This window comes from Prionailurus viverrinus, chromosome B4 (genome assembly GCF_022837055.1).
Source record: "Prionailurus viverrinus isolate Anna chromosome B4, UM_Priviv_1.0, whole genome shotgun sequence".
NCBI lineage: Eukaryota > Metazoa > Chordata > Mammalia > Carnivora > Felidae > Prionailurus > Prionailurus viverrinus.
The window spans coordinates 25,991,261-26,005,903 of NC_062567.1; the positions used below are offsets into that span (position 1 = coordinate 25,991,261).

The 14,643-nt window shown below is 34.8% G+C and overlaps 1 protein-coding gene across 3 annotated transcripts in view; it reads right to left on the minus strand.

Moving 5' to 3' along the window:
- Window positions 1-3,461: 3,461 nt before the first annotated feature.
- KIF5B (kinesin family member 5B) overlaps window positions 3,462-14,643 on the minus strand; it is a 49,356-nt gene continuing 38,174 nt past the window's right edge. For 2 of the 3 annotated variants that reach the window (XM_047866416.1, XM_047866417.1), the window contains exons 20-26: window positions 13,833-13,934; window positions 12,414-12,474; window positions 12,231-12,302; window positions 11,956-12,060; window positions 10,448-10,664; window positions 9,563-9,713; window positions 3,462-6,093 (exon numbers count right to left, since the gene is read on the minus strand). In XM_047866416.1, coding sequence (XP_047722372.1) covers window positions 9,583-9,713; window positions 10,448-10,664; window positions 11,956-12,060; window positions 12,231-12,302; window positions 12,414-12,474; window positions 13,833-13,934 — 688 coding nt within the window. In that variant the 3' untranslated portion in view covers window positions 3,462-6,093; window positions 9,563-9,582. The remainder of the gene's footprint in view (window positions 6,094-9,562; window positions 9,714-10,447; window positions 10,665-11,955; window positions 12,061-12,230; window positions 12,303-12,413; window positions 12,475-13,832; window positions 13,935-14,643) is intronic. The other variant, XM_047866419.1, reaches the window with a different exon arrangement.

The window sequence follows — 14,643 nt, forward strand, 5'->3', positions numbered from 1 at the left end:
TGTTTTGAGGGGAGGCTGTTGGACACAGTCTGGGTTGGCACTGACACTCAGGGGTCTGAAGCATCATCATGGTGGGGAGAGGGGGAGGAGAACATGTACAGGCACAGTAATAAACATCAGTGTTGATTAAATTATAAATGTATGTGTTAAGTGCTCTTATACTGCATACATTCATGGACTGGAGGAACAAGTATTGTTATATCTATGCTACCCAAAGCAATCTACAAATGTAATGCAATCACTATCAAAATGCCAACACGATTCTTCACAGACGTAGAATAATCCTGAAATTTGTATGGAACCACAAAAGACCTTGAATAGCCAAAGCAATCTTGAAAAAACAAAACTGTTAGTAACACAATTCCAGACTTCAAATTATATTACAAAGCTGCAGTAATCAAAAGAGTATGGTACTGGCACAAAAACAGATGCACAGATCAATGGAACAAAATAGAAAACCCAGAAATAAACCCACAATTATATGGCCAATTAATCTTCAACAAAGAGGTATGCAATAGGAAAAAGACAGTCTCTTCAACAAATGGGAGTTGGGAAAATTGCAGTTACATGCAAAAGAATGAAACTGGACCCAAAAATAAACTCAAAATGGATTAAGAATGTAAATGTGAGACAGGAAACCATAAAAATCCTAGAGAGAAATCCTCAGTAATTTTTCTGACATCGGCTGTAGCAACATCTTTCTAGGTATGTCTCCTGAGGCAAGGGAAACAAAAACAAAAATAAACTATTGGCAACTACATCAAAATAAAAAGCTTCTGCACAGCAAATAGTCAACAAAACTATAAGACAATCTACTGAATGGAAGAAGATATTTGTAAACGACATATCTGATAACCAGTATCTATAAAGAACTGATACAATGCAATAGTCAAAAAACAAAAAATCCAAATAAAAAAATGGGTGGAAGAAATGAACAGACATTTCTCCCAAGACTCCTATGGCCAACAGAAAACACATGAAAATTTGCTCAACATTCATCATCAAGGAAAATGCAAATCAAAGCCACCATGAGATATCATCTCACACCTGTCGGGATGGCTAAAATAAAAAACACAAGCAACAGGTATTGGTGGGAATGTGGAGACAAAGGAACCCTCTTGCATGGTTCATGGGAATGCAAACTATTACAGCCACTCTGGAAGACAGTATGGAGGTTCCTCAAAAAGTTAATAGAACTGTCCTATGATCAGCAATTGCACTAACGGTATTTACTTCCAAAATACAAAAACATTAATTCAAAGGGATACATGCATCCCTGTGTTTACCGCAGCATTATTTACAACGCTCACATTATGAAAGCAGCCCAAGTGTCCAATGATAGGTGAATGGATAAAGATGTGGCACATATATATAAAAGTATATTATTCAGCCATAAAAAAGAATGAAATCTTGCCATTTGCAACATGGATGGAGCTACAGAGCATAATGCTAAGCAAAATCAGAGAAAGACAATTATATTTTTCACTCACATGTGGACCTTAAGAAACAAAACAAACCAAGGAAAAATAAAAAAGAGCAAGAGAGACAAACCAAGAAAACAAACTCAACTACAGAGAAGAAACAGATGGTTACCAGGGGGGAGGTGGGTGGGGGACAGATGAAAGAGGTGATGGGGATTAACGAGTACACTTATCATGATGAGCACTGGGTAATGTATAGAATTGTTTTTTAAAAAATTGTATATACTGTGGACTCAGCTTATAGGTCATTTCCTTCTCTCTCCATGTGTAACCAGAATTGACATAAATGGCAGGGCGCCCCACATGCATCTCTGGCCTGTAGGACACAGGCTATCCCAGAGGCCAAACAGAAGCCTTTGAAACTGCTGTGCCCTCCCTTCCCACATCCACTGGCCCAAACAGTATATAACGTGCTCCTTTCAGATTATAAGCAGTTCACATTCATATGTAGCAGACAACATTCATGTACAATTTTGCTCCAGGGCCATGTTAACTCTCCTGACCTCTGTCAAATTTGAGAGTTTTGGACATCTGGTCACTCCACAGAACATATATCAACACCTTTTTAGCTTATCGAAATAAATGCGACAGAAGTGGCTAGCACAGTGGAGGCCCTAAGACACACTGTACCAGTGTCCAGTGTGGGAGAGAATATGTAAGAGTCGGTTTCCATTTCAATTCCTCCATAAAAGGGAAAAATGATTTGGAGGCTCACAGAGTACACTTAAAAGAAAACCAATTAACAAAAACAAGGGAAAAAATGCACTACTGGTCACCACTGGAAGATAGTAGTGACATGACTGACTTTGAGACTTGCAAGGAATCATTTATCCTGTTTTTCCTCTGCAGTTCTCTACTGCAACTAACAAATGAAAGCATCATCACATATTACTTCTATTCTGCAACCCCTAATAATTGGTGGATAAAGGCACTGATCATTAATGGCAAATAATAATCCAGGAAGAGAATAGACATTATGTGCCACCTGATGGAAGAATATCAGCATCTATGAAGCAATGCTGCACCTCTCTCAACAGAAAAGCTAAACCTGATGAAGTCTGTGGATCCAGGATAAATTTATAGGAAATATAAAGGACCAAGGAGTTAGTATCAAAGGAATGTGAACAGCAAAATTTGGTAAACTACCGAACAAAGAACCTGCTTTGCTTATAAACTAATTACAGGGGGACAAATGAGAAAGAGAAATGAAGTGGATGCTACTGCAATATATGGATTTTAATTGGATCTTGAGTCAAACAAATTGTTTATAAAATTGAGTTTGTTTAGGGAATTATTCATTTTTTTGGTGATAATGGTATCTGGTATTGTATGTTTTAAGGAGTACATACTTGAGAGAGTGTGGAAAATGGGAGAGGCAGAGAGAGAGAATCCCAAGGAGGCTCCACGTTCAGTCCAGAGCCCCATGCAGGGCTCGTTCTCATGACTGCGAGATCACGACCTGAGCCAGTATCAAGTCAGATGCTTAAGAGACTGAACCAACCAGGCACCGCTTTAATGAGCATGTATTTTAATATGCATAATATACTGAAATTTTATGAAGAAATGCATATATCCAGGATTGCTTTAATGTATATATGGGGGAGGGGGCACATGAGTGGGGGTTATGGATTAAACAGAATTAGTCCTGAGTTGAAAATTGTTGAGGTACTTGGATGTTCATTATTTACTGTATGCTTTTATATGTAATTAAACATTTCTATTAAAGAATTTAATATTATACACCCCGACACCCCCCCCCCCCCAACAAAAAGCCAAATCACCACTAGAACTTAAGAACAGTCTTTCTTTAGTTTTCTCCAGCTAGGCTTGAATGATCACTGAGGACCACCGAGTAAGCACTGAAAAACAAACACTTCTTACACAGGTTAATAAAACAATCAGGCTCAGATGAACAGAACCATGTAGGTAGGCTAAAGTAAAATAACATGGGTGAGACTGATTTCATTTCTGGCTCTGAAGTTTTCAGCCTACATATTTAATACCCACTGTCCAAAGAGTAAGTAATACATTAGGAAACAGAATATACATGAATATAATGACACATTAGTCACTATTCTGTCAAGACAAAAGGCCTCTTAGTCATATAAAATCAACCTAATACTTCATCAACTAAGTTTTAAGAAAGTTATTACATTTCAAAAAAATTTTCCTCTTTATTTAAACATAAAACACATTTACAGCATGCAGGTTAACTTAAAATTATATGGCGTCTTCCCAAACCAATGATCTTTGAGTGTATCTTCAAGCACTGAAAATAAACCCACATACTCCACAGGTATACTCAAGACTCTTTTCTGTCACCTCATATCAAATTGAAAGTTACAAATAGTAGTTTAAGTTAGGCAAATAATTTAATTGCTCACCATGAATAAATATTATTCTTTTATTTCACTGAGTTTCTCTTCTGAACCATTTATCAATACCATTCAGAGGAACGTTGATATTGTCAAAAAAAAAAAAAAAAAAAAAAGACACCGCAAATTGAAATAAGCGTCAATGTTCCAGATGATCAGAAATTTTCATTTATAAGAGTAAATGCTGTTTAATGACCTACCGTAGCAAATAGAGCAGTTCACTGAAAACTAATTTATGAAATTCTTTGTACACTTTGTGAAAGTTTGAAATTATAAATAGAAAAGAACCATTTCAATATTAAAAAACCCTAACATTGTGTATTCTGAACCACATGCTAGTTACAATTGTTTGTTACACAGCACCAATACCCGTGATACATCTAACAAGAGTGAAACTACCATGTTCAGATAAAAGAAAAAAAAAATCTGCTTCATTTAAGAGTACTGCCAAAGAAGCAAGCTTTCTTTTGAAAACAAAATATAAATGTCTATGTGAATGCAGCCAAATATTTCTCCATTTAGAAAACTATCATCATAAATAGGCTATAGCACTTTTTTTTTTTTTTAAAGTTAACTGTATTACTTCAATCTTGCTGCACACCAAGGTTTCATCTCAATTTCTGGAGTGTTTCTTTGATCAAAAGCAACACAATCATTTTAAAGGTTGCATACTACAACAGCAAGGATTTTTGACTGTTAAAAAAATAAATAAATAAATTTATCTTTTAAATCAAAACTATTATAAAAGTGGAAATTACAATAGTTAAATAGAAAAATAAGCCAATTATGATCTGAGTCTTCTGACTATGGCTCCAAATTTAATACAAATATCTGTGTATAAAACTTTTTCAAAAAGTTAATTCTGCCAGCCAGATCCTAACACAGAACTCTCCAACTTTCTTTACTGACTGAATAACCTTAAATCCTCATCCTCTGCAAATTTCTGCTAATATAGCTGCAGTCACCCCACGCACAGATGAAGCAAATATTGAAACCTCTTTCCTTATTACTTTTATAGCTTTTGAAAATAAACCTGACGTCGCCTAATCAGCTGAGAAGAATGGCAAAAACAGGTACAATTAGTACTAATTACAAAATTAGGGGCTATAGCCAACACAATAATTTGAGGATTAGTGACTTGCAATTTATTATTTCTAGACTAAACAAGAAATAAATTATAGTGTATGACTTGGTGTTAACAGATTAAAAACACCTCAAGGATTTCAGACCAAAATTAACGTGTTTGTAAGTCCACCATATACTTGTCCTGTTCTTCCATACTTTTTCTAATTTTCACAGACTATAAATTTAGAATAATCGATACAGCACTAACAATATAAAATGCTGTTTGATCGTGTAGTATCTTAATTCATTTCACTATATTAAGATGATAAATTAATCTGTCCAATTCTTATATTAATTAGCAGGCTCACCAGAATGAAGCAGGGTATTTTCATTCCATCAGGCCATATGGATTACAGAACTGGAAAGAGTCTCCAAACTCTCTTTCTTAAAGTGAGACTGCTTTTGATATAAAATATTTCTATTCAAGATAATTTAGCAACAGGTATTTCATGAGAGAATTAAGTAGCATTGCTCAGTCTCAAATGCCTACTTATGCAGTTTTAAGGTTTCAGTGCTCAAACAGTAGTTTTCAGAAGCAAACTTCAGAGACGATACAAATAATTTTAACTCTGAAATCATTTCAAGGGATTTTAAAGTACAGTACTGACTGGATATATTTTGTGGGCATGTAGTGTTTTAAGTGGTAAAATTTAAGACATTTAATCTAAATGTTCCATTTTCCCTAAATAAGGAAGACATTGTAATAAGAAAAGCAAAATAAAAAGCAGTAGCAGCTAGGTAACTTAAACTGAGATTAAAAAATAAACACACACACAAAAAAAAGTACAAAAAGCACAATCCTATATGGTACAGTTAGCTTGGCACAGTGAAGACTAAATTTAAGACACAAAAGACAAACTGTGTAATAAATAGGACCACAGTTGTAAACTGTCATTTTTTTTCCCTCCTAAGACGCCAAAATTGCACTCTAGTTGTGTTGGGAAGCAGCAGAGTTTACAAGAAGAGTGGGTAGGAAACAGCTGTACAAGCCAGGTATAATTTATACATTAAAAAAAAGTTATAATTCTGCAATTCCCAGGGGGTAGAGGTTATAGTCACTGAAAGACTCTGCTTGATATTATGTCCTCTTCATATTCAATTACTTTCAATGCCTGAAAATAGATGAAAACAGAAAATATTTTTATTTATACAAAACTTGTTTCCAAACAATCATGAAAAAGATGGAAGTAAGTTCATAAAATACACCAATAGTTTAAAAACATTTTAGCCAACAGCTTAAACCACTTTCCCCCAAACTAAAAAGACTGGCAATATTAAATGATTTTATTCCTTTTCCTTTTACGTAAGTTTTAAACAGGGTAGTTTATAAGCAGTACAGTGCTTAAAAGGTCAGCCCTTTATTCTCCCCAAGAGAGTTATGAATGAGCAAATGAAGGAATTACATTTTTTTGTAAAAAGAAACAAATGGTTAATAAAATGGGAGCAGTAGACGATATCCATGACATTTTTAAGCCAAGGATCATCAACTAGCAAAGTTTTATACATGGTAGCTGGAAAAGAAAAACAAAAAGTGGGGGTTGGGGACAGGAATAGGGATATACAAGAGATACATGGAGTGGGAAAAGTGACCTTAAAATAAACAATTCCAACTGCTGTTACCTGGAGGCATCTTGTATTAAGCTACCTCTTTACCTATGTGTTTAGGAAAACTCAACTTGTTGAAAGTATTATGCAAACTACAAGACCAGCCACGTAAAACTGGGTTCTAAAAGAATCAGTATTAATACACTGTTGTCTTTCCCAGAAATAAATCCAGTGTCTCAAAATGTTTAATAATTAAAAATTTCTCTACATATTATTTAATTTTTCAACACTTTATCACTTATGAGGCTTGTATACTCCTCAATCATGGTTTAAGACTGCAAGGCTTTAAAAAATAACAATCACTATCCTCTGGCTCAGCAATGAAACAAACCTGCAAACGACTACACTTTTCAAGTAACTTCAAGTCTTGCAAACCTCATCTGGACAGGTTAGCTATCTCCCTCATGTGCTAAACTGCTGTCATTACACTGGGATCACCATTCTACTTTCAAGCTAAAACTTAGTTATATTTAAGTAAGGCCATGGTCTATCTTGTCTATGAATGATAGTGCAAAGTTTACACATGAATTCTGATGTGAGGACAATACCCAAAAAGAATAAACTTTTATCTGTATGTATATATATGCTTTGAAAATCCCTTTGCCTACCTACACTTCCAGAAAAGGCAACTTGCATCTACTGTACAACTGTTGTGTACTAGGTAACACTTTAACTTGTAGAATTCTCAAGCATGACTTTCATTCTTGTGGCAAAGGGGTTTCAACAAGTTAATTACTCCAAATGGAGAAAAACAGAGGCCACCTCTAATTGGCAGGAAAACCACTGTTTTACTGATGCAATACGATATTAATATTAAATTAATGCAATACAATTTTAATATTAAACACATTATTACTTTATGTGGTAATCTCATTAAGAATGGTTACTTATGCCCAATCTAATAAATGCTTTCATTACAACGAATAGAGGAACAAAGCTACTTACTATACATAGAAACAAACATACCCAGAGGTGGCATATGCTCAAGAGAACTAACCTAGTCTCTTCAGTAAATCAATGTCATTAAAAAGGGGAGAATTTTTCTAGATTAAAAGAGACTAAGGAGGTCTAACTGAATGTAAACAGCATTCAGTTTAGATAAACCAGCTATAAAGGACTGGGTTAGATAAACCAGCTATAAAGGACTTAGGAAAAAAATAACAATTAGAGAAATATGAATATGGACTGGTATTAGACAATGTTTAAAAATATTGTTAGGTGTGATACTATTGTGATTATAGAAAAAAATGTTATGTTTACAGATACATTAGTTTTAGATCATAAACACATAATTTATTTTCATACTTAAGAAATTTAAAAGGAGTCAAAACAAGAAAGAAATTATATACAAAAAAAGTAACTTGTTGAAGTTCCTAAAAGTAGAAAACTCAGGATTCAAACTTATGGAACTCCGATGTCTGTACTCTTCACTATGTTACTCTCTTTTAAATCCTATACTTTGTGGACAAAAAATTTTTATGAGTTATTGGGATATTTGAATCCTTCAGACTATTGCTTAATTCTCTACTCAAACTGAGAGCCATTCTTATCCAATGTGTCAAAGTAAAAATAAGCAAGATGCAAATAAGTGGACGTTAGTATTTGTCAGAAAGTGTTAATAGGTAACGTAATAATTTTGGTATTTTTAGTACCCAAAGCATGTATACATCTGGGACTTTCTAAACAACAAAAATCTGTGTTTCTGCTAGATGATGACATACTAGGCAGCTTATTAACTAGTCAATCATGTTGTAGAAGAAAATGTTCAGAACACATTGCCAAGTTAAAGAAGGCTACAAAGAAACATGTACTAGAATAGGAGCAGTATGTTATTAGAGTATTTATCAATAGTTAGAAATTTTTAATCTAAAAACTAAAATATGTGGGCACCTGGTGGCTCAGTCAGTTTGACTTCAGCTCAGGCATGATCTCATGATTAGTGAGTTCAAGCCCCCCATTGGGCTGTCTGGTCTCAGCACAGAGCCCACTTCAAATCCTCTGTCTCCCTGTCTCTGCCCATCCCCTGTTCATGCTTTTTCTCTCTCTCAAAAATAAATATTAAAAAAAAATTATAATATGTAAAGAAAACACCAGAAAGATACACACAATAAATTGTGTGGTATCTCTGGATGAAATGTATCTTCTACTTTGTGAGAATTCTTTACTCTCCTATAAGGAACAGACATTACCTGTACAACTAGAAACAAATAAAAATCACTTGCAATAGGTAAATGGAAAAGGATACATACAGGAATTACTCAAAAAAAAAAAAAAGGGAAATATAAATGAGCCGGTAAATATATGAAAAAAATCCAACTTCTTAATAAATCAATGAGATGCTTATATTAAAACAGAAGTTTAAAAACTATTAATATTCAATACTGGCAAAGATGCAACAAAACAGACAGTATCCCTGGCTATGACGCAATTTGGCCTAGTCCTTCTAGACAGCAATGTACTAGTATGTATCAAGAACTTTAAAAATATTCCTGCTTTCTTGTAATTCCACTTCTGGGAATCTTCTGAAAATAATCTAAAAGGTAAGAGAACACAAAAAGATATTTCACACTTGAAATTTTCCAAACTGAAATTTCCGTATATGAAATTCGAAATGTGAGACATCTTTTTATAGTAAATATAGAAAAAGAATTAGCATGCTTAATTTAATTAAATGTCCCATAAAGGGAATAGTTATAAGCCATGGTATATCCATTAGACAAAATACAAGAGCTTTTAAAAATATTCCAGTATGTAAGGTTAAAGATGTTAGGAACACAAACTTGAATATAAAGTATGAGATCTAAACTATGATAAAAGACTAGAAGGAATTATGCCAAGTTACTTTTATAATCACATACATTAAAAAAAAAAAAAAAAAAAACCCAATATGGATATCCAAAAAAGCAGTATTTAACAACCAATGGCTGAATATTTCCATGTAGAGCTGTGACTCAAAGCCAGATATAAACTACAAACCTGTGGGTAATGTGTAGAGGTTACACTTGTTTGCCTCCTCCACCGCGAACTGCTACTGGCTGGCTGTTCTGAACAAATGCACCTCCTCCACGAATTGCACTTGGATGAGTTGGAGAAGCTGCTGGATGTTGCCCAGGACGAATAGGTTTAGCTAGTGTGAAAAACAAAAGCTGACTTTAGCATAAATCTTAACACATGACTCTTCTCTTTATTCACAACAATTCCCAAATGTGGTTTTTCTTTGCCTTTTTGTTCCTCAGAGAATTCTTCTCTTTTTTTCAGTTATAGCCTTTTCTCCAGGACCTATACAATCCCTAGTCTCTTAAGAACCTAATTCCTGTATCAATAATTATTGAAAACATGTAATATTGTTGCTAAAAGACTGCATATTCCTGCTAGTCTCTCTGCTTTAAAAATGCTCTCTATAGAGGGGCGCTCAGTTGGTTAAGCTGAGGTCTCAGGTCATGATCTTGTGGTTTCTAAGTTCAAGCTTCGGGTCAGGCTCTGTGCTGACAGCTTAGAGCATGAAGCCTGCTTGGGATTCTGTGTCTCCCCCTCTCTCTGCTCCTCCCCTGCTTACACTCTGTGCCCCCCCCCCCCTCTCAAAAATAAATAAACATTAAAAAAAAAAATGCTCTTTTTATAGCTTCACCTCCTCCTGACCATTTTTGCATGCTAGTCTAGTTCTTATTTATCTTTTTTTCCTGTGAATGTGGCTATTCCTCAGTTTGCTCTTCATTCTCAACAATGCCACTCTTAGGTAAGTTAGAAATAAAGACAAGTACAACCATGACAACACAGAATCTGTCAATCAGATTATGTTTTCAAGTAAATAAAAACACTCAAAGTAAGCAAGGTTAAAAGGTTTTAATGTGTTCTACTAACCAATTTGTGCAGAATGTCCTCTTCTAGCCATATTCTTTGACCTGACTGCTTCCTTTATACGATCTACTTCTTGCTGATAGCGTTTGCGATCACGAGATGCATTTTCTTTGGCTTCTTTCAGTGCTGACTCCAAAGCTTTTACCCTCTCAGCTGTAGCTCTAAGTCGCTTTTCCAACTTAGGAAGTTCACAGCGAAGATCTGCATTATCACGTACCAACTAAAAGTACATAAAGAAAATAAGGATTTTAGCTTTAACAAGATGAAGAAATATGAATGTTTCATAACTTCTCGTTAGAAAAGAAAACTACATTTTATATTAATGTTTTCCATTTATCTAACAACTTAGGCAGCAATAAGCAAAGAATACATACATCCATACAGATCCATATGTGTGTCTCACAAAATATAACTTCATTTAATTTTGGGAGGGGTTGAGGGAAAGGGTTCTTTCTCCCCACTAGCCAATGACGGGAAATTGTAACATCTGGTAAATACCATGTTAAGTGTTAAAATCAAGTTTTGAAAGCAAAAAAAAGCTAAAATTCCCTTAACTTTACTCTGGTGCAAACATCAGGTCTACAATAACGAAATGTACAATTGAGTGCACTAAGAAACTTTAAAAATAATTAAGTCACATATCAAGGCACAGAAAGCAAAACAATAAAAACCCACATAGTTTAGGTAATGTGAAAGCATTATTTAAAAAAAAAAATGAACTGCCTCATTATTTTATTTATTTCACACTCTGGGGCATTAAATGTAAAAAGACAAAAGACAAAAAAAATGTATTTGTAACTACAAAGACCTATCTATTGAAGATTTTTAAATTACCATAGGGGTGCCTAGGTGGCTCAGTTTACTTGAGTGGCTCTTGATTTTGGCTCAGGTCATGATCTCACAGTTTGTGAGTTTGAGCCCTGCATCAGGCTCTGTACTGACAGTGAAAAGCCTGCTTGGAATTCCTTCTTTTTGCCCCTCCCCTGCTCGTGCACTAAGAAAATAATAAAACACCAAAAAAAAATTTAAGGGGCACCTGGGTGGCTCAGTTAAGCATCTGACTTCGGCTCAGGTCATGATCTTGCAGTTCATGGATTTGAGCCTCGTATCAGGCTCTGTGCTGATAGCTCAGAGCCTGGAGCCTGCCTAGGATTCTGTGTCTCCCTCTCTCTTTGCCCCTCTCCCATTCATGCTCTCTCTCTCTCAAAAATAAACATTAAAAAAAATTTATAAAAAAATGTTTCTTAATTACCATGAATAACTGAGAAAAACTGACAAGACTTAAAATCCTAGAGAAGAAATAATACTAACCATTTTCAATGGCCTCTTGATAAAAGGGTTGTTAAAAATATTAAGTTCCCTAAAAACTGCTAGTGATTTATTTATATAATTGCTTGATTAAAATAATGGAACAGCTCAGGGTATGAAAATTCCTTAGTGCTCTGAAATATATAAACACTCCTCAATTTTTTTCTTAATTTGCAGCTACCATAAAATACACTCTCTATTACCTGTTTGTGCACTTTAGTGAGTTGTTCAAGATTATTTTCAAGAAAGGAGATCTTCTGCTTTTGAGCAGCACTGCCTCCAGTGTCATCAGAATCAATCTCGGCACTCTAAGAAAAGAAGGTCAATGAATACTACAAAAACATTAAAGATTAAAAAAAAATCTAACCTTAACTACACAGAAATTGTTTTGATAATATAAAATTATTTCACTTATGAACATAAATAGTCATAGTAAACACCACTTATATAAATACCCACCTCAGCATTATTTTATTACCTTTTTAACTCTGGTGGCCAAGTCCTGAACAAAGAGCTTACGCAGGTTGTGTAAAGTCTGAAGTTCTTTTGCCTTGAATTAAGAACAGCAATGTTTTTGGAATTTGGTCTTTAACTTTAGTCATAAGCCAGGGGAAACCCATTAAACATCCCACTATCTTATTTATTTTCAAGTTTTTCTTACCACTGTCTCTTCCAAACCTTTCAAGTCTTGTCTTGCTTGTTCTCGTCTATCTTGCATGACTCTAACAGAAGAATATACATAATTTTCAAGTTGAATTTCATAAAGTCATAGTTTTATTTTCAAATAAATTTTTATGCCTTATAATTTCCTTCTAAATCTATAGTTTATTAGGAAAAAAACCCCTTATAGCAGAAGAGATGAAATAAAATGCAGCAGAATTCAAAGAATAAGGAGTGGTTCTGATATTTTAGTGCCACATAGAACACACTGCTATTTATCCAAAATAATTCCTATTAAGTGGGAATTAGAGATTATAAATTATTGAAGACTAAAACATTTTATGTATTTTATATTAGAATTATTCTAAACAAAATTATGGTTGAGATTCGCTAGTTTTTATAAAACCAACTCTGAGTTGATCCTGATCTGTGACCATCCTAATAACAGCAGTTCCACTTACAAATCGTCTTTCATAAATTCAAGATAGGAAAAGTTATAATCATGTGTTTTGTACCTGCTCAGATTCTAGAAAAATAAGTACAGACTATATTTTTAGTATGTTAGGAAAAAAGTAAATGGTGAAAACCTCTGTTCAAGAGGCAAGGCCGAAACAATAATCGTCTTTTATGCAAAATCAAATCTGACAAAATTCAATTTTTTTGGCAGACCCTGAAATCTTTGAAATGACTTAATGTCATATAAGGTATATTTTTACAATGGATCTTCAACTAATATGGTAGCACAGAAATCTGAATCTTGACTATCAGTGAAAAATACAGTCTTGCCTTTGCTAAACTACAATAACATATAGTATATTATTGCCAAGTTTTAAGGTATAAATCAAACCAAATCAGAGGTTTAAGAAAAATACCCTTTAACCTATACAAACTGAAAAATGTATTCATTGGATATAGCAAGAATAATATCTGCAATCCTCTAATTTAGTTTTTATTTTTAAAAAATTTTTCAGTTTTAAAATTTATTTTGAGAGACAGCGTGCATACAGGGGAGGGGCAGAGAGAGGATCCCAAACAGGCTCCATGCTGTCAGCATAGAGTCTAACTTGGAGTTCGATTTTACCAACTATGAGATCATGACCTGAGCTGAAATAGAGTCAGACACTTAACCAACTGAGCCACCCAAATATCCCCCTAGTTTTCATCTTATTTTATTTTTTTTAATGTTTATTTATTTTTGAGAGAGAGAGCACGCAAGCAGGGGAGGGGCAGAGAGAGAGGGAGACACAGAATCCGAAGCAGGCTCCAGGCTCTGAGCTGTCGGCACAGAGCCCAATGCGGGGCTCGAACTCATGAGCTGTGAGATCATGACCTGAGCCAAAGACAGCCGCTTAACCGACTTGAGCCACCCAGGCGCCCCTCTAGTTTTTATTTTTAAACTTGAATTAAAACATTTACTCACGTAAGTTCATGTAGTTTTCTGCTCTTTTCCTGATCTGTAGCTTTCAATTTCTCATGCTCTACTCTCAGACGTTCCTGTTCTAACATCATTTTCTGGTTTTGGCTGACAAAAGAAAAAAACGTAACACAGTATCAACAGCATTGTTTTCTGAATGGCACCATTAAAATGTTTTCATCAAATTCTTTAGTTCTATAATCTCATCACTGAAATACTCAAGACTACCTGTTATCCTGTCCTCACAGCAGGGAGAAAAGAAAGGAAGAGCACATGGCTACTACTTTCAGTCATATAATATTTTTCATATTTTGGTTTGAAATCATGACTCTCATTCTATATTCATCATTTCCCTGAACCCTTGTCCCTAAATCAATTAGGTATTAACATTAAGATCCACATGTCAAAATTTATCATTTTTTGTTAGTCACCTCTGGTTCTTACTCAAATCATGATTTGGTTGCAGACCTCCAATTTCTATAAATTCTAGGCTATATATGCATATGGCTATGGAAATAGGGAAAACCTCTTCTAGAAAAACTAAGATGACAACAACTATTAAAAAAAACTTCTTGGGGCGCCTGGGTGGCGCAGTCGGTTAAGCGTCCGACTTCAGCCAGGTCACGATCTCGCGGTCCGTGAGTTCGAGCCCCGCGTCAGGCTCTGGGCTGATGGCTCAGAGCCTGGAGCCTGTTTCCGATTCTGTGTCTCCCTCTCTCTCTGCCCCTCCCCCGTTCATGCTCTGTCTCTCTCTGTCCCCCCAAAAATAAATAAATGTTAAAAAAACAAACAAAAAAAAAAACCAAAAAACTTCTTG